Here is a 20,497-nt window from a genome sequence, read left to right as displayed (position 1 = left end):
ATTCTGGAATTGAGATAAAAAGAAAGTTGAAGCAAAAAAGATCACACAAGATGCAACTGTTGCCGCTTCAAGTTCCCAAAATATTGTTACTGAAATGGTTCAACTTTATTATGCAGAATTTGATGATCTAATTGCAAACACACCAACCACAAAGACTAAATCATTGGCAGAAGTTTATGAAAAGTAAAATTTGACCATCATTGAACCAATTAACTATGAAGAAGCTGTGAAGTACACGGAGTGGCAGCTTATTATGGAGGAAAAGATTGACATGATAAACAAAAATGACCCTGGCAGCTTGTATCTAGGCTTGAAAATTGGCATGTTATTATAGTCAAGTGCGTATTCAAGATTAAATTTAACCATAATTGTTCCATTTTCAAATTTGACACAAGGTTGGTACTGAAGAGTTATGCACAATTGTCAGGAATGGACTATGGAGACACCTTTGCACCTGTAGCAAGGCATGACACCATCAAACTGTTGGTGACCTTAGCAACAAAGATAAATTGGAGGCTCTATCATTTGAATGTAGAATTAGCTTTTTGAATGGTCTCTTGTAAGAGAAGATCTTTCTTGAACAACCTCAAAGGTTTGTAGTTGAGGAAAAAGTTGATATGGTCTATAAGTTGAAGAAGGTCTTGTATGGCTTCAAGCAGACACCTAGGACCTCATATATAAGGATTGATTCACATCTGATCAACCTTGTTTTTTCTGAGAAGTGAGATTGAGTCAACTCGCTATGTGAAGAGTTATGAAGATGATAAGAAACTTATTGTCTCGATTTATGTTGATGATTTGCTCATTACTAGCGGAAATTCTCAGCTAGTGCAGCAATTGAAGCAACTAATGCTGAAAGAATTTGCTATGTCCGATCTTGGAGAATTTTGTTACTTCTTAAGAATAGAAGTTAAACAAAATAATGACAACATTTTTCTCTCTCAAAAGAAGTGTGCATGGAATATATTAAAAAAATTTCAAATGGAGAAGTGTAAAGAGGTAGCAGTTGCTTTGGTGGTGAATAAAAAGTTGTGCTAGGATGATGTTGCAAACAAGGCAGATGCAATATTTACAGAAGTTTAATCGGGAATTTACTATATTTGACAGCAACTAGGTCTGACACCATGTATCCTACAAATTTTCTCTCCAAATTTATGCATTCACCAAGTCAGAGGCTCCTCAGTGTTGCTAAAAGAGTCCATAGGTATATCAAGGGTACTGTTGACTTTGGAATCTTTTTTTCAAAGGAAATTGATGATGACTTGATAGGCTACTTAGATAGTGGTTGGGTGGAAGTATAGATGATGCCATCAGCATCTTTGGTTATTTATTTTCCTTTGGTTCATGAGCCTTTACTTGGAGCTCTAAGAAGCAGGATGTTGTGGCACAATCTACTGCAGAACCTGAGTTTATTTCCGCAGCAGCAGCAGCTTCTCATGCTATCTGGTTGAGGAAGATTCTTATTGAATTGAATGTTGTTCAACCGAAGTCAACCAAGATTTATGTTGATAACAAGTCAGCAATTATTATAACCAATAACCCCATGAAACGTGGCAGGCAAAACATATAAAAGTTAAGTTTCATTTCCTCCGTGAAGCAGAGAAGAACTAGAAAATTCATTTGGAACATTGCAGTTCAGAGGATCAACTTGCTGATATTCTAACTAAGTCATTTCCAAACACACCTTGAAGACCTGAGAACCAAGCTTGGATTGTTCAAAGAAAAACTCAAGGAGTGTTAGCAGTTGAGTTTTCCTTGTGAACAGTAACTGCTGAATTCTTTTCAAGAACATTATGGTTGTTTTTGTATTTTGCTTTAATTGGTAAGTGGTTGTTAAAAAGGAAAGACAAAACATGTTTGTAGCAAGAATTTCGGCAACTCCTCTTTGTTATGCTCAATAAAACGTGTCTATTAGGTGATAATTTGTTGACAGCTAATACTTGCTATAGAAATGTCTTTCCTTGTATATGTTACATATATGGAAAGTTGGTGAATACAAGTATTGATTTTTCACTTTCCACAAGCTTTCTCTCTTATTCTCTTATATTTTGCTCTCCATTTTCTTCCTAATTTACTTAATCCATTACAAGGTTGCACCTTCAACAGAAATTTATCTTTGATTATTCCATATCCATGTCGAAAATTATGTTTAACCCATATAGGTAGGAAAAGCCAGTTTAATTTGTTGCAATTGCTTTAGAAGACATTTAAAGAGTGTTGAATTTGATCTTTTGATATTGAGAATATAAAATACTTAAAACTTTACTTAAACTTTCTACTAAAGAGCGGAGGAAGGCTTATTTAGGAAAAATTCTTCTACTAAAAAAAGCAGTGAGAAATCCTTGGTTGATATCTTTTGTTGTAATTACATGGGTATTGTTTCTCCTTTACTTAATCTCAAGATTTGAGAAATTTCTGCTTTGAGCTGGTAGAAGTTACTATATTCAATATGCCTAGTGTTACTGTTAAAAAATCATTGATTTGTTTGAGAAAGCATGCGTCGCAGAAAATTTAAGTATATAACTTTTTTAGTGATTTAACAAGATTTTCTCTTTTTTGGCCTTTTCACAATCAGATCTTTAGTGAATCAAGAATAGTTGAGTACATTTCCCAATATGTTCACCATGAAGATTGGTATGCTACTTTTCCCAATATTTGAATCTTCAAAAACTATATCCTGGTAGCTAATATATTATTTTTTTCTTTGAAATAAAAGTGTAGAGTTGTATTTATATTAGAGTGCCAAAGGGGCACAACCCATTTATAATATATTTACAAGTCGATTAAACTATCGACAACAAAACCAATATCATCAAGACAATCAATGTTATGTTCCAAAATAATGGAAGTAAAATAGTGAAACCAACAATCAATGGGTTTGTTAAAATCAAATTATATTCCTTCAAAAGTGCGATTGTTTCTCTCTTTCCGAAGGACCCATATTAGGGTGAGTGGGGTTAATCTTAACATTTTCCTCTTGCTGCTGAAACCTTTGCATGCTAGGAGTTCAACATGAATGTTGTCGTTCATGACCCAAGACAGCCTCATAAGACTAATAATGATGTTCCATAGGTTTTGTGAAACCGAACAACCTAAAAGCAGGTGATTACAGGTCTCAAAATTATTTTTACATAGGAAACATCTATTGACAATTGTGAAATCTCTTTTCATTAGCTTGTCAAGGGTAAGAATGTAGCATTTTGCAGCTTCCCAAGCAACAAATGAAATTCTTGGAGTTGCACTCGATTTCCATTTTATGTTGGAAGGGAAGCTAATGTTGTTCTGATTAAGATTGCCTGTTAAGTGGTTGTAGAGAGTTCTGACAGTAAAAGTAGCATTTTGAAGAGTAACCATTTTAGATTGTCCTCCTTGTCATAGACTTGAATTGAAGACAAAGTTTGTAGTAAGGATAAATATTCCTCTAACTTCCAATTTTGTAAGTTTCTGAATACTAACACTTACCAAAAGCCTTGATTGTCAAGAACCGCAGCATCTTTAACAAAAATATTTTTGTCTCTGTCAATAGCATAAATAAGAGGGAATCTTGTTTGAAAAGTAGACTTGCCATGCCATATATCAAACTAAAATCTTATTTTGTTGGCATTCCCAATAACCCAACTAGAATGTTGTAGAATGATATTGTTTAGTTTTCAGATGTTCTTCCAAAGGCTCAAACCAAATGTGCTTTTTTAATTTTAGATTGATCATGATAGTCACCGTTGAACTATTTGCACAATATGATTTATTTCCATAGACTATTACTTTCATTCTAGAATCTCTAAATCCATTTACAAAAAAGGGTCTTGTTAAGTGTAGTTATAGATCTCAAGCTCAACCCTCCATCTTTAATAAGTTTCTTGATTTCTTTCCAGTTTATAAGGTAGATTTTTCTATTGTTACTATTATCATCTCCCCAGAGAAAGTTGCATTGAATGGATTCCAAAGTGTTGGCAACACAAGTTGGAATGTTGAACACCGAAAGGAGATAAATAGGGAGATTATATAGAATGTTTTTAATGAGAGTTAATCATCTCCCCTTTGATAGGAATTTCCCCTTCCAATTGTCAAATCGATTTTGAAATATATCAATGATCAAATTCCAACATTTTCGGTCTTTGTATTTGGCCCCAAGGGGGGCACCAAGGTACGAGATGAATAATTGAGAAACTTTGCAACCCAGAATCTGTGCCAAAGATTCACCAGATTAAGAACCCATCACCACCAATTAAGATTTGTGGAGATTAATTTTTAAATCAGAGACCACTTGAAAATATAATAAAGTGCATTTCAAGAAAATCAGTGAACGGATATTAGAATGGTAGAAAATGAGGGCGTCATCCACAAAAAATAGATGTGTTAATTCAATTTGATTGCCCTTGTGTCCCATAGAAATCCCTTGAAACAGTTTAAGTTCTTTGGCCCTATCAAATAATTTATTCAAAACTTTCATAATAATAATGAAAAGGAGAGGAGATAGTGGGTCACCTTACCTTAAACCTCTCGAAGTAGTGAAAAAGTTAGAAGGGCCTCCATTTACAATAATTGCAAAGCTAGTAGTAGTGACACATGTTTTAATCCAATATCTTCATTTCGTATCGAAATCACATCTTTCCAACATATAATCAATGAAGTCCCAACTTACATAATCAAAGGCTTTCTCAATATCAAGTTTGCACAAAACACCTTGTTTGTTATTCTTAATGACCTCATCCACTGTTTCATTTGTGATAAGAATAGCATCTGAAATTTGTCTACCATAAACAAAAGCATTTTATGAGTCACTAATTATCTTGTGAATAACTGTAGAAAATCTTTTAGCCAGAACCTTAGATAGTAATTTGTAAATGCACCCAATGAGACTAATAGGCTGAAAGTCTCTAATGTTCTCCAGATTAATCTTATTCGGGATCATAATAAGAAAAGTAGAATTGAGTGATCTTACAAAAGAACCATGATTATGAAAATCATTAAAGAAATCCATGATGTCTTGCTTAATGACATCCTAAAAAGATTGAATGAATTTGAGATTAAAACCATCTGGCTCTGAGGCTTTATCGCCATCACAATCCCGAAGGCAATCATAAATTTCTGTCTCAATGAATTTCATTTCCAGTAGATTTCAGTCACCATCATTAATATTATTAAAATGAAGATTGTCAAGATGGGGACGGGAGGAAGAATTCTCAGAATATAACTTATGAAAGTACTTATTTGCTTCATCTCTCAATTCATTATTGCATTTGAGATTGTGCCCATCAATGTTGAGTTCATCAATGATGTTGATCCTTTTCCGGTGGTTGGCCAACATGTGAAAATAGTTTTTGTTCTTATCCCCAGCTTTGAGCCATTTTTTCCTAAATTTTTGTTTCCAATAAATTGCTTCTAGATGAAGTTTATGTGCCAGATTAATTTTTAGATTGCTTCGTTTCTCTTTGTCTTGAGGGGATAAGTGGTTTTCAGCCTCCAACTTGTCAAGATTATCAATTTCATCAATAATACCTGAAAAGTCCTCTTCTTCTTGCTTAGCAGTGACTTTGGCCCAATTTTTAATTTTTGCCTTTAAGATCTTCAGCTTCTGAGCAACTCTGTAGCTAGCTGTAGCCCTAACAAGAATGTTTCTCCATGTGTCAATCACTAGTGATTTGAATTTTTCATGCTTGAGCCATTTATTGTCAAGTGGTGTTTCCAGTGGCGGATGGGTGAGTAACGCGTAAGAACCTGCCCTTGGGAGGGGAACAACAGCTGGAAACGGCTGCTAATACCCCGTAGGCTGAGGAGTAAAAGGAGGAATCTGCTCGAGGAGGGGCTCGCGTCTGATTAGCTAGTTGGTGAGGCAATAGCTTACCAAGGCGATGATCAGTAGCTGGTCCGAGAGGATGATCATCCACACTAGGACTGAGACACGGCCCAGACTCCTACGGGACGAAAAGGGATTGGTCCCCATTTATACCATCTGAAAAAAGCATGATGGGAAAATGATCTGAGATGGGTCTTGGCATGAGTTTTTGAATTCTTTTCGGAACAGATGATAAGAGATCAGCTGAAAAGAGGAATTTGTCAATTCTGGAGAATGATGACTGATCTCTCAAGTTGCTCTTGGTCCATTTCCCACCAGCTAGTGGTAAATCAATTAAGTCCAAATTGTTGATGATAGAGAGAAAGTTTTCAATTTCAGCATCTGGTGTATGATTTCCGGATCTCTCCGACTTTCTTAGAATTATATTAAAGTCACCACCAAAGATTCCATTACATATCAAAGAGAATTTAATTTTTTCCAATTCCGCATTCAGTAGGTTTCGTTCAGAGGAGTTGCCTCTGCAATAAACACCAGAGAAATGCCAGTTGTCTCCGTTAGATAAATTAGAGAAAAGACAAGAAAGAGATACATCACCAAGCATGACAGAATGACATAGGATTTTGTCTTTTTTCCACATAATAATGATACCACCAGCAGCTCCCTTAGCAGGCAGAGAGCACCAACCAGTATCTTTAAAGCTCCAAATACTTCTGATTATCTTCTTGTTGACCTCACTCAACTTTGATTCTTGAAGAGATATTATGGATGGCTTCCATCTGTTAAGGCAGCCCCTTGTGACTTCTCTTTTGCGGGCGTCATATGATCCCCTAACATTCCAAGATAGAATTTTGTCAAACATTATGAAAGAGTTGAATTCCCCTTTTTGTTCCTTCCCTCATAGTTTATAGTTGTCTGTAGTCTCTTGAGTTCTCTTGAGCCACCTTCTTTATGTTTCTTTTTATTTCCACATGTTAATAGCCTGCCCTTAAATTGATCAATAACATGTTCTTCCAAGTCAAGTAGCTAATATATTATGACAAGAATATTTATCAGTTTAAACCACACTTATCTTCAATAAAGTAGTTCAGTATCTAATGCATTTCTCGTGCTTTGTGCTTAATTCTGTTACTATGTTAGGAGGTCCTTTTTACTGAATAGATGATGCATTTTTCCCTTCCGCACCCACTGAGCCATGGAACTTCCTGCAAAAAGCTTGTGAATTAAATGGGTAGTTATGGTCATGCCTCATAATTTCATTTTCGTAATCAAATGTTGAACCACCACCTGGCTTCAATTGCATGAGTAGGTTGGGATGTATGTTTCTCAATATAAATGGTTTTATTAATACAACTGAAAAGTTTAATGCCTCATCTTTTGTTATTTAAAAAAAATGAGAATTATATTACTATGTTTTCAGATATACGAGCAATATGGGGGTCAACCGAGAAATCAAGTTGTCTATGGAAGTTTGAAATATTATGATTTTTGGAACCAAGTTTTGGGGTTATCCTTATGATGATCAACCTTGGATAGCGTAAAATCAGTTTTTGCTAATTTAGGAAATTAATTGTGGAAGAGTACATGGGAGAATCCTTTCTGATGACTGTATCTAGAGTATTTGGTTCAAAAGATTTAGGTTGCTGACTAACCACTGACGTCATTGTGGTATGTGTTAAACTATTTTGTATCTGTTATGTAGGAAATTCTAAGATGCTTTGGAGGCATTGGGAAAAAAGTAAAAAATAAATAAGTTATTAGTTTTTTCCAATTATTTAGAGGCACTTTGCTTATGGAGCCTGATACTACTCCTCTATTTTTGTCAGTTTTGGGATCTTATATTGATGTTACAATTTGAATTATTGGTACGATGCATACACCCCAAAATCAGGCTAATTTGTCAATTCATTTTCCTTTGATGGTCTTGAAATAACTTTTGCTTTTATTATCCTATTAACTTTCTGCATAATATGCATATGGGTGGAACAAAAGGCCTCTCTGGAATAGAGAAACTATTAGCATACCGCTTGTTGGCCGAATTATGGAAATGAGTCGCAGAGGATTTCTGCTAGCAACGCATGCTATAATGTCCTTTGGGAAAGATCCAGCCTGAAGATTCCCTCTTAAAATGAAATAAGGATAGGTTATATTTTGTTTTCTTTGTTGCTGCTGCTTACTGGCATCTAGCAATAAGCCTGATACTGTCATTTTGAAGTTTTGGCTCTGATCTGGGCAGTGGTAGCCTGACAGCAGTATCTTCTTCCCATATATTGTATCTGTAGGTATAATGAATTCTACCACATTTACGCTAACCTCTACCTTAATGAAGCTGTTATACTTATATGTTAAGTTCATGTCTTAGTGAACATGTTCTTATCATGCTTCCTCTGAAAATATTGTCTTAGTTGGACAAGCTTGAATAAAATGTTATAATCTGCAACATATTTGTATGCTTTTGTAAAGATTTGGACTCCTATGCCGGTGATACTCAAAATGGCTGAGTTGATCTTTGATGGATGATGTTTGAATAGTCTGAAGTTTTAAAATGGTTTAATATCATTTATTTCTATTTTTTCCATTAAAAATAATCTATTACAGTTCAGGCTTAGAACCACATTCAATTGGATAATAACTTTAGGCTCTATATACAGTCCATTGTAGACTGATATTATGGAAGAAATTGAACATTCATCTGTGAATGATATTAATGACCACAAATGGTCAAGCGGTAATGTGATTGTCTTTTGTGTAACATTAATCTGATATTACAGATGGTCCTCACAGAGGGTCTTGTGTTAAAATTAATAGAAGGTGGAAGACCAGAGTGCAGGAGCTGAAGGTATTATGTTACAGAATCCACTGACTCTCTCTTGCTTTCATAACAGAATCCATTTACTCTCTTTTGCTTTCATTTATCTTTGTGTATATTTACCTTAATTTCCTGTAATATGTGATTCCTTAAATTTTGTGTAGTCCCTTGATTAACAAGGTTTAGACTGGATGTTTTGACAACCAGCTGGTTTCAGCAACAATGTCTAACATCTGGTCTACATATCACGTCTAGGTTGTGCAAGAAACTGTTGAAAAATCATAACATGAAAGAGCATTCATCTGGATTGTAGACTGATTTCTGGTTATACTGAGTTATCCAGTTCTTTGAATCAGAAGGTACCATTGAGGATGAAAGTGATTGCCATTTATTTACGAGAATCATTAGCTTGGGAGTTCCCATACTTTTGTTGATAAAAAATGAAAAATGAAATGGGTTGGGAAACAGAATATATGTATTTATTAAATGTAGGTACAAATAGAAAGAAGTGATTTAGGCTGTGCAAGGAACTAAACCTTCTGGCTTTCAACTGTTGTGATATAATACTTGGAGTCCAATGGTTGAGTTCTTTGAAAATTTTTTTGTGGAATTTTGTCAACTTGACCGTTAAATTTAGAACTAACAGGAGATCTATTCTACTTAGGGATTTAGTTGCATTCCTATCCTCACATGAATTGGATTATTCTTTGGGTATGATGCCTTTAAGTCATTCATTTCATTGAATGTTGTCGAAAAGGATGTCATTGAATTTTGTCAAAAAGGATGAGAATAATGAGGAGTTCTATACTTGGACTTAGCAACTATCATTCAAATTAAAGTTTTTATATTTTAGAAACCCCATGAGTTGCTACGCATATGCTTAAAAGATGTGGTACCTTCTATTTCTATTGGGCCATATCCATATATTAGTCTTCAAAAAGGGGTAGTTGAGCAACTCACAATCATCATGTTGCAGGGACAAATGACCATGCATTGTAATAATCCTTTTTCATCAACGTTCGTATTGGTCTAGAAGATATAGAGAGAATATATGTGATTACAAGGGATCTTAATGAAGTAACACTTGAAAAAAGAAAATCTCCCTTGTAGTTATTAAGGAACTCTTTAGTGAATTAGAGCATGTAGTTATATTTTAGGAAGTACTTTCAAGTGGGTATTATCAAATTCCTATGAGAGTGGTATTAAGAGCATACGGGGACGACATCATGAGTTTAGGGATAATTAAAGATAGTAATTGAAGTTTGAGGGGTCAATTGTTGCTCATACTATTAACCTTTCTATTGCGGTTGTCATGGATTAAGTAGTTGATAAAATAACTTTGACTTTGTTCATTCAAGAATTACAAGCTGTTGAGAAAGATTTAGCTAATTACTAGTGAAAAATGACTTGCAGTAAATTTAATTGCTTAAAAAAAATTCTTCATTCTAATTATTGAGGAGCTCCTTGATGACTTAGAGCATGTAGTTATATTTTAAGAAGTACTTTCAGGTAGAGTATCATCAAATCCCCATGAGGGTTGTATTAAGAGCATACTGGGATGTTATGAGTTTAGGGACAACAAAAGATAGTAGTCAATTTATTCTTGAGAGGTTTGAAGGGTCAATTTCTGCTCTTACTATTAATCCTTTTATTGTGGTTAACATGGATTAAGTAGTAGTCAAAATGACTTTGGTTTTGTTCATCAAGAATTACAAGGTTTTGGCTAAGGTTTAACTAATTACTGGTGAAAACCAACTTGCAATGAACTGTCAAAAAAAAAAAAAAAAAAATTCTCCAATCTAGTTATTGAGGAATGTTTTAATGAATTAGAGCATGTAATTATATTTTAGAAGTACTTTTAAGTAGGGTATTATCAAATTTGCATGAAGGTAGATGATATTGTTAATAGTAAGAGGATATGAGGACATTATGAGTTTAGAGACAACGAAATGTAGTAGTCAATTCACTATTAATATGTTTGAGGGGTCAATTGCTGCTCTTACTATTAATCCTTCTATTGTGGTTGGCATGGATTAAGTAGTTGACAAAATAATTTTGGTTTTGTTTGTTTAAGAATTACAAGATGTTGGTAAATATTTAACTAGTTACTAGTGAAAAATGAATTGCAGTAATGAATTAAATTACTTCATTAGTTTCATGTTCCGAACTTTATAGTTATTCGGGAGTTTTTGCCTACTATAAAGTAGATATCCTATGTGATATATTAACGGTCTTTGGAAGGACACTTAAAAAAAAAACATTAGAGCTTCCCAAATTTACCAAACTTCCACTTTGATGCATCTTATGCTTTAGATATTTTTTCAGTTATGCATGGGTCTCTACTGAGTTAATTATAAAGTTAATTAAAAGACTTCCTCCTTCACATGTGAAACATGTCATATTTGTGTTTATGGTTAAAAGTAATCTAAGTATGGTCATTTTATGACCTTAACCAACCTTTACTTTAATATTTACAAATTTTATGATAATTTATAGTTTATTATTAAGATGACTTATTTTTAGTAAAAAAATTTTATAATTTTTTTTTTTTATAAGGAATTTAGAGTAACCTTTACTATTTATCATGTTGTTTTATTAATTACCACCCACAATCTAATAATCAATTAGAAATTCTAAACAAATATTTTTAGCCGTATATGTAGTATATATGTAGTGGCGTTCCTTGAGGCTGGTGTTTATGGTCGCCTTTAACTGAGTTTTGTTATAATATTCTATTTCACTCCACCTTCTAACTTATCCCTTTTCAAGCTTGGTGGTTTTACACCCTTACTTTATATCAATGACTTAATCATAGTTATATAATTAGGATGCCATATTTGAACTTGTAAAATAATGAATTCATATGATTCAATAGTAAAAGAAAAAAAAATATATGATTAGTACCATGTAGTTATGATCTTTGCCTTAAGTAGCAAGTTTTACCTTAAATTCAATAACATGGAAATGATTATGGCTAACCAATATGCTATTAGACTGGTGGTCCAACAGAATTATTCATTGAAGGTGATCATTAAGGTATGATCATAATTTGTACTATGGTTTTCCCCTATAGTCACAATTTGCCCAACCTATATATTTCCATGAAGTTTACCACATTCATCTGCCTTGTTTATGACCTATTAATTATTTACTTTAATTTTTGATCTTATTATTTGTAGTCATTAAAATTTTTTTTGATCAAGAGTGGATATTCATAATGGTTGCAAGTTTCTTATTATTTATTTATTTAATTTTATGTTTATTTCTATAATTTAGTTACATTTGTTTTCTCAATTTTGTTTAACTAGTATTAAATTAATAAAAATTATATTAGTCATTTTAACAAACAACAAAAGGATTTATCTGAAGCAGAAGTGATGTTGAAATACTATATCTCTATATTTTTGTCTTTGAATTTTTTTGTCATAAAATAATATGATGAATTAGATTATTTATTTGGGGACTAGTACCTAAATAAAAATATTAGTTAAAATTTTTATCTGCGAAATGCATAATTTAAGAGGTAACGTAGAGGTTTTTATTTTTGGTTTAATTTTTAGTGGTTTTATTTGTAATATAATTTATGTTATTGTTTTATGAAAAATAGAAATTTTAAGTTGTGGCATTATGAAAGGATAACGTAGTTTAAACTAAACTGTGTTATGATTTAGATGAAATGAGGTAGAATGTATTTATTATTATTGTTATTATTATTATTATTATTATTTACTATTATTATAATTGTTATGATGGTCTGAATATAAAGTGTTGTACAACAATGCACAAAAAGTTAAGTACCCTACAACAAAAAAAAAAAAAAAAAAAAAGGATAAAGAGCCAAAAACAATCATTTGAAAGTAACATGATCATACCATAAAATCAAATCTCATAGCGAATATACTTGTTAACTTCTATGCCAACCCTCTTTTTTGACTGGTCTTCTTCTGCTAATTTCTTCCAAATTCAAAAATCAGACCCACCCATCACCCAATTCACCCTCATAAGACCACAAACACGCACAAAAATAGGAAAGCAAGATGTGGGACTAAAGGAAAATTCTTTGTGTAATTTTGAAGGATCCAAGGCCAATCTTGTTTAGATGATTGAATTATGAACTAAATATTTATATGTGTATATGTGTGTATATAGTAGGTGTTTGGGATCCGAGAAAATAATCCCTTACTTTAATCCAAACACTTGTAACAGAAAGAAAGTGCCAGTATTGCCTTTCTTTTCTTAATAAAGCTCAAGTTGTGGAAACTTTGTCTGCGTGCCATTTTCTTTATCATCCCCAAAGCTCTCAAAAGTTTTGAGCTTCTTATTTATTTAAGAGAGAAAAGACCAAAAGTACGTATATTTTCATACCCCCTAAAAAGAATACAATTACTACTGCTTATCTTTTTCTCTTTTCTGCTTTTCTTTTAGTCTTCTTTTCCTTTTTGGTTTTTCCCATCTGTAATCATTTCTTGATTATACTCGAGGCCCATAAGTTGGAAACGGCTACATATATACACAATATAATATGGGCTATACATATATATAAAATATAATATGGATATAAAGAAATTTGAAACTAGCTAGCTACCCTTCTGCCATGTGTATCATTAGTTTTTAGTGATGGATATTCTTGCTACAATTTTATTAAGTATCATATCATATCATATCATGTGAGTTAGTTTCATAAATATATTAATTTGAACATGAATTATATAGCTAAGTTGATGTGAAGTTATAGTCCTAATTAAGCATGTAATTTTCCTCTGTTATACATTATACTTTTATTGACTCACTTGAAACCAACTTAATTGGCTTAATGGTGAGCCACTAGAAAAGGCAAGTAAAACTAACAAGAAAGGTATATATCATTGTCATCTCCATTACAAACAAAGTAACATAAATTAAAAGCGATCCTCTTAAAGAACCTGAAGTTGGAAGAAAAAGAGAAGGAAAAATTAAAGCAGTAATAATATTTTATTAAAGAAAATTTTCATTTCAATCTTGGAAAAAGAACTATTTACAACTATAAAGTATATTATTTATTTGATGACCACCAAGAATATCACATAATTTTAACAATATTTTATTATTAAATATTCTTTTATAATTATGATAAACAAATAAATGTTAAGAATTCGTAGAACTTTAATATATTAAAGAAACTAATTCATTTGATCTATGGTTATTGAAGTGATGTATTGAAACTTAAAAAATAACATGGAAGCTTAGGAGTTAGAATTGAAACTCAAGCCATTAACTCTCCAACGAAAGTAATATATTATTTAAGTTACACCAATATTCGTGATATATTTTTTTTAAAAAAAAATCAAGATGAACTTTTATTAATGAAATGAAAGATAAAAATCCATTACAAAAATAGTGTATTGCCACGATTAAGATTAAAAAAAAAAAAACATGAATTACGCATGAAACAAATACAATTAGTTAAAACAACAGCTCTAAAAACTAGAACAATAAATATATACAGCCTTAAAGTAATACAATTATTATATTATTTAATAATAGGACTTAAAAGTAATAAATTCTCATAAATCAAAGTATAAATATAAAGTTAACATAATTATTAAAGTAATTATATTATGCCATGATATAATTATAAAACCTAAAATTAGTGAAGTTTCAAAATAAATTATAAAATCTTAATTTTCAAATAACTCATACTATAACGAGTGAAATTGTAGTATGTTTACAATTTTATCTTCTTTCAAAATTTCTTTTAAAATCTAACAAGGAAAAATGATTAAAAAAAAGAGAGAATAAAAATATAGGACTGTGAGAATGAAGCTATAACCTATGTTATAACTAGTTGTTTTTATGCGCGTACATATGTATATACATATATATTATAAACTATCTACTAATTTCCATAAAAATATGAGTTCAAGAAAAACATATTTTTTATATGTGTTTTCATTATAAGGTACCATACCTTACTCGATGTATATATACAACATATTACTCGATGTATATATACAATATATATATATATTAATATGCAATATGTTACTCAATGTGTGTGTGTGTGTGTATATATATATTATATCCCTTGAAGTTAATGGACATTAGCATTAATGGGAACAAAGCTCGAAGCCTTGTCTTCTTGTGATCATATGTATATATATCCACCATTATTCTTATTATATAATTATCACAATTAATAAATAGGAAAGTAATATATATATATATATATATATGTTTATCAAACTTACATATTTAAACAAAGGAAGTTAGTATTCTCTTCTAAGATACCCTCAATGCAGAAAATGTGGAAGGAAATGAAATTTAAATTTGGAAAATAAAAAATATTTAGTACGAATAGATAATAATGGGAAGTTAAAACTGTACCTTGCGTTAAGATAAAATACATATACATATGTTATACTTTTATTTTTATTTTTTAAATATTATACATAGAGAGACTTAAAAAGATGAAATGATTAGATTAATGTGATCAGAAATTAAGATTATTATATATAAATAATTATTTAAAAATATATTTTGAACAAGAAAAAAAATTATGTAAATACATATTTCATAATATATTAGTGTCTTTATTTTACGTATGCATGCACTTATTTATGTATGTAACTGTATATGTATGTATGAATATGTACATTTATGTTGCTCCCTTCCTACCGTCTATCAAATATATTCATTACTTCATACTTCATTTCATTGTCCAAGGATAAACATTATCAACTCATTGGATCAGACAACCACATATAATAATCCAACTAGCAAAGTTTCAAGCCTCCTGCCTAGATTTTACATAGGGAGTTAGGGAGCTATATATATTTACATGGTTGTGTGTGTATATATATACTATATAATAGAAACCTGATTTGCAGAAACTTTTGTTGCCAAAAACAATAAACATTGTCTTCATTGGGATTGGAATGCTAAATGCACATACATGCAAAATCATATAATCTATGTTTCAAGACTATACCTTTATTAGGAACCTATACATATATAGGTATATATAAATATATAAAAATATTAAAATTTATCTTTAGAGACTAGTATTAAAAATTTATTAGGGCGCCGTAAATTATAAAGCTATTTTTGCCTTTCATAATCGTGCTTTTAAGTATAGTTGTTTTTGCACTCTGTTCCTATATATATGTATATGCATGTATATATATATATGTGTATATATATATATATTTATATATATAAATGATCATTTTTTGTCATGTGCACAATAGGCATGCAGCACAAGTGGCAAATGGGAGCATTAGTAAAGTTGTTGTCTAATAAAACAGTAGTAGACTAATCCATCAATTTGTAGATCTCCCTCAAGGATTAATAAAAATATAATATGTAAATATATAGACTCATGCATTAATCCATAGTGTTAAGGACTCCTACTCGTCATCACCTACTCTCTTTATACTTATCATATCACAAGTTGCAGCTTACCTCTATCTCTTCTAGCTTTTCTCTCTTATCTCTTTCCTATAGTTATCCATATCACAAGCTGCACTATATATGCTACATATCATAATAAGGAATTTAAGCACATATTGTTTTCACTTAGCTGGCGTAAGGCTAACATGGTATCAGAGCCTTGAAAGAAAAAATACGGATGTTTACTACAAACAACAAACAACTCTCCACCATCACCACCTCACCCATCAACCTCACTACAAGTCATCACTCATTCACCATAAAACTAAACACCAGAAATTATATGGCATGGAAGGCACAGTTCATCCCTATTCTCAACTACCAAATCTCATGGGTCTCGCTAATGGTAGTGAACCAGCTCCACCAGAAACTCTAACCAACGGTGATCCACTCACCACCATTGCCAACCCTGCGTATCTCGCTTAGTTCAAGAAGGACCAGATGTTTATTTCCTAGCTCATGTCTTCTCTCTTAGAGAAAATTTTTTCTTATGTCATTAGGCTCCCATCTTCCTTTTCTATTTGGAGTGCATTAGAAAATGCATTTGACTCTGTATCTCAGAATAAATTATCTCAACTACATATCAAGCTTCAAGATTTGAAACATAATGACTTATCTGTCTCCCAGTTTCTCTATAAAGCCAAAGCTCTACCTGATGAACTTGCTTCTGTCGGTTGCCCAACTTTCCCCTACAAAGTTCAATGTGATTATCTATCACAATATTGGACAAGAATTTCATGGAATCATCATTGCACTCAATATAAAGCCTGAAGCGGTTCCGTTTCATGAGATCCATGGTCTCATTGCTCATGAAATTCTAATAAAAAGCATTCAGGACTCCCCTATCCCCAACATTGTTCAGAAGACCCCCCCTTCCACTGCTGATATCAAACAGCCTCAGCCATATTCCAATTACAACATGTTCTCTCAATCCAAACGCAAAGGACTATGCCAAATATGTGGTTACAGAAACCATACAGCTAATCTCTGTCGCAAAAGATACACTCCAAGGCAACCTATTCTAGCACAAGCAAACCTCACATGTGTTAACTCAAGACTGGGGACTACTACTCCTCATTACAATTTGGACTCTCACCAAGGTGCTCAATACTTACTATGGAATTCGGATACAGTAGCTTCCTATCATATTACTCCAGATATTGCCTCTCTCAACATCGTCAATGAATATACTAGGGGTGACCATCTAAGGGTTGACAATGGCCAAAATATGCAAATTACTTACTCTGGCAAAATAACTTATCATTTTTATCCTCATAAATTTCAATTAAATAATGTACTACATGTCCCAAAAATTACAAAATCTTTGCTCTCTATTCAAAAATTCACAATTGATAGTCACTGCTTTTTTGAGTTTTAGCCCTCACGCTTGCTTGTTAAGGATCAGGTGACCATGAGAATTCTTCTACGACGATCCAGTGAAGATGAAATTTATGTACTACATCCACCAAAGAAACAAGCAAATGTTAGCACCATTTCAAGTTTTGATGAGTGGCACGCTCGGTTTGGACATCCTCATCACCGTGTGGTCTCCTTCATTATTAAATCTAACAATCTATCAAGCTCGAGCTCATCTTTTTTAGTTCCCTGCCAATCAAGTCCCTTAGAAAAACTATCTAGATTAAGTTTACACTCTATTGATCATAAAAGTCTAATGTCATTTGAGTTAGTTCATTCAGATGTTTGGGGTCCTGCACCAACTCTGTCCTGTCAAGGTCATTGTTATTTTACTATTTTTATTGATGATTTCACCCGGTACATATGGGTGTATTTTCTTAAGAATAAAAATGAATTATTTTCCAAATTCTTTTAGTTTAATGCATATGTTAAATGTTAATTTCACACCAAGATTAAGTCACTTCAATCTAAATTCGGGGGTGAATATCAACGAGTTAATCAATTCTGCAAATTACATGGTATTAATCATCGTTTAACTTGTCCTCATACACATGAACAAATTGGTCTATCTGAAAAAAATATTCGTCATATTGTGGACATGGGTCTTACTCTTCTTGCCCATGCTAATGTACCTCTTTATTTTTGATAATTTCCCTTTGAATATGTAGTCTTTTTAATCAACACTTTGCCTACATCTATTTTACAACATTCTTGTCCCTCTAAGAAGCTATTTAGTATTGATACTCCCTATTATACTTTCAAAATTTTCGGTTGCCTCGTATTCCCTTTGCTTTGCCCATACAACCGTCACAAATTTTCCTACAGATCTAGTCCCTGTGTTTACTTGGATAACTCTCCATCTCATTATGGTTTTCGGTGTTTAGACCCTTCTTCAGATAGGATCTATATCTGCAGACATGTTGAATTTTAAGAACAAGTATTTCCCTTTAAATCTTCTTCAGCCATGTCTTCACCAACTTCTACTGGTGCAACAACTGCTTCTTCTCTTTGGTTAACAGTTAATATACACTTAGGATCCTCAGGTATAGATAACTCCAATCCCTTATCTCTTAACTCTCCTACATCACCTTTGCCGTCCCCCTCTAGGACTCCTACTTCAACCATACCTTATTACCCCAAATCCACTGTCACATCAAAATCTTCAGACTCATCTTTATCTACTTCTTTACCAACTGTACCTCTAATTATTGATCTTACTGAATTCAATGTTAACAATAACCACACTAACTCCCCAAAATGTAGTCACCCTATGACCTTGCTACATTCTACTATGACCAGAAAATATGTCGTTTTTCTTGCCAAAAATTCCCTCAAATCGAATTATCTTCAAGTTGAGTCTATCATATATAAATAAGCTTCCCTCTGTAAAGAATGGAATGATGCTATGCAAACTGAGTTTGATGCACTCCAGGCTACCAACACCTGGACATTGGTTCCCCGTCCAAGTCATACATACATGTCATTGGCAGTAAGTGAGTTTTTTTTATTAAAAGAAAACCATATGGGAGCATTGATCGCTATAAAGCACGATTTATTGCCAAAGGCATCTCACAACAACCAGGTATTGATTACAAAGAAACCTTCAGGCCTGTTATCAAAGCCTCCACCATTTGAGTCCTTCTGTAGATTGCTGCCTCTTATAATTAGGACATTCAACAGCTAGATATCTCGAATGCCTTTCTTCAGGGCACCTTATAGAATAAGGTTTACATGGAGCAACTGCTAGGTTTTATCTCTGTTGCTAACCCATCTTTTGTTTACAGGTTGCAAAAGTCTTTATATGGCCTCAAGCAAGCCCCACGGGCCTGGTCCACTCGACTGAGTCACTTCCTCATCTCCCTTGGTTTTTAAATTTCAAAGGCTAATAGCTCACTCTTTATTTACCACCGTGGCACTGACAAGCTCTTTCTTCTTACTTATGTTGATGACTTAATTCTTATAGGAAATAATTTAGCTCTCATTACCAAAATTATTACGTCTTTCAAGGCTTAATTTCTAGTACGCGACCTTGGCCAACTTTACTATTTTTTGGGCATGAAAGTCAGCTATGAGAAAAATGGTTTCCTACTCATTTAAACGAAGTATATTCAAGACCTACTTTCTTGAACAGGCCTCGAAGATGCCAAGCCATGCCCAACGCCAATGGTCGGCTCTCCTATCTTATCCAAGTCCATGGGTGACCCCCTTTCAGATGGCACTATGTATCGCTATATTGTTGGCACCTTATAATATGCCACCATCACCAGACCAGACATCAATTATTCAGTTAATATATTATGTTAGTTCATGCATTCCCCAATCGAGACTCATTGGAAGGCAATTAAACGTGTTCTGCATTATCTCAAACACACAACTTCTCTTGGTATCCTGTTATCTCATGATGCAACGCTCGATTTTCAATGCTTTAGTGACAATGATTGGGGCAGATGTCTTGATGATCGAAGGTCGACCTGTGGCTATGCTATCTACCTCGGCAAGAATCTGGTCTCCTGGGTTGTAAAGAAACAACCTAACATTGCTCGTTCTTTTATAGAAAGTGAATACAAGGCTATAGCTAACACCACCTCTGAGTTGCTGTGGTTATAGGGACTGATGCTAGAAATTGGCTTTCTTTCATCCACTAAAGCTACTTTATGGTGTGACAACATCGGTGCCATTTACATGTCTGCTAATCCTGTCTTTCATGCTCGTACCAAACATGTTAAGCTCGACTATCACTTCATCCGAGTGCAAGTAGAAAATGGCAATATTAACATTTATTTTCTAGCCACTAAGGATCAACTTGCTGATATTTTGACCAAGTCCTTCCTTCGTGATCACTTCCTGTTCATTCGTGATAAGCTTTGTCTACAATCTTCGAAGTATGGGCTTGCCAGGGGGTGTTAAGGACTCCTACTCGTCATCACCTACTTCCTTATGCTTATCATATCACAAGTCGCAGCTCACCTCTATCTCTTCTATCTTTTATTTCTTATCTCCTCCATATAGTTATCCATATCACAAACCGTACTATATATGCTACATATCAT

General features: G+C 33.0%; 1 protein-coding gene across 1 annotated transcript; it reads right to left on the bottom strand.

Annotated features, from left to right (window-relative positions):
- Positions 1-4,585: 4,585 nt before the first annotated feature.
- Positions 4,586-7,458, bottom strand: LOC148240468 (uncharacterized). The gene is made up of 5 exons (XM_088210327.1): positions 7,379-7,458; positions 5,951-6,624; positions 5,719-5,863; positions 5,208-5,603; positions 4,586-4,751 (listed from the first exon to the last, which is right to left on the bottom strand). The coding sequence occupies exons 1-5, from the start codon at positions 7,456-7,458 to the stop codon at positions 4,586-4,588; spliced, it is 1,461 nt and encodes a 486-aa protein (XP_088066453.1).
- Positions 7,459-20,497: the final 13,039 nt, after the last annotated feature.

This window comes from Carica papaya, chromosome 8, assembly GCF_054855325.1.
Source record: "Carica papaya isolate Zhongbai chromosome 8, ASM5485532v1, whole genome shotgun sequence".
Lineage (NCBI taxonomy): Eukaryota > Viridiplantae > Streptophyta > Magnoliopsida > Brassicales > Caricaceae > Carica > Carica papaya.
This window is presented reverse-complemented; position numbering and strand designations above follow the sequence as displayed.

What these genes read in the sequence shown, in the direction of transcription:
- LOC148240468 (XM_088210327.1), bottom strand. Translation starts at nt 7,458, where the DNA reads ATGACGTCAGTGGTTAGTCAGCAACCTAAATCTTTTGAACCAAATACT. An exon ending in ATCAGAAAGGATTCTCCCAT is followed by an intron (nt 6,625 to 7,378) that starts GTACTCTTCCAC and finishes TTGGAATGTTAG; the next exon opens with GGGATCATATGACGCCCGCA. An exon ending in TGTTCCCCTCCCAAGGGCAG is followed by an intron (nt 5,604 to 5,718) that starts GTTCTTACGCGT and finishes CATTCTTGTTAG; the next exon opens with GGCTACAGCTAGCTACAGAG.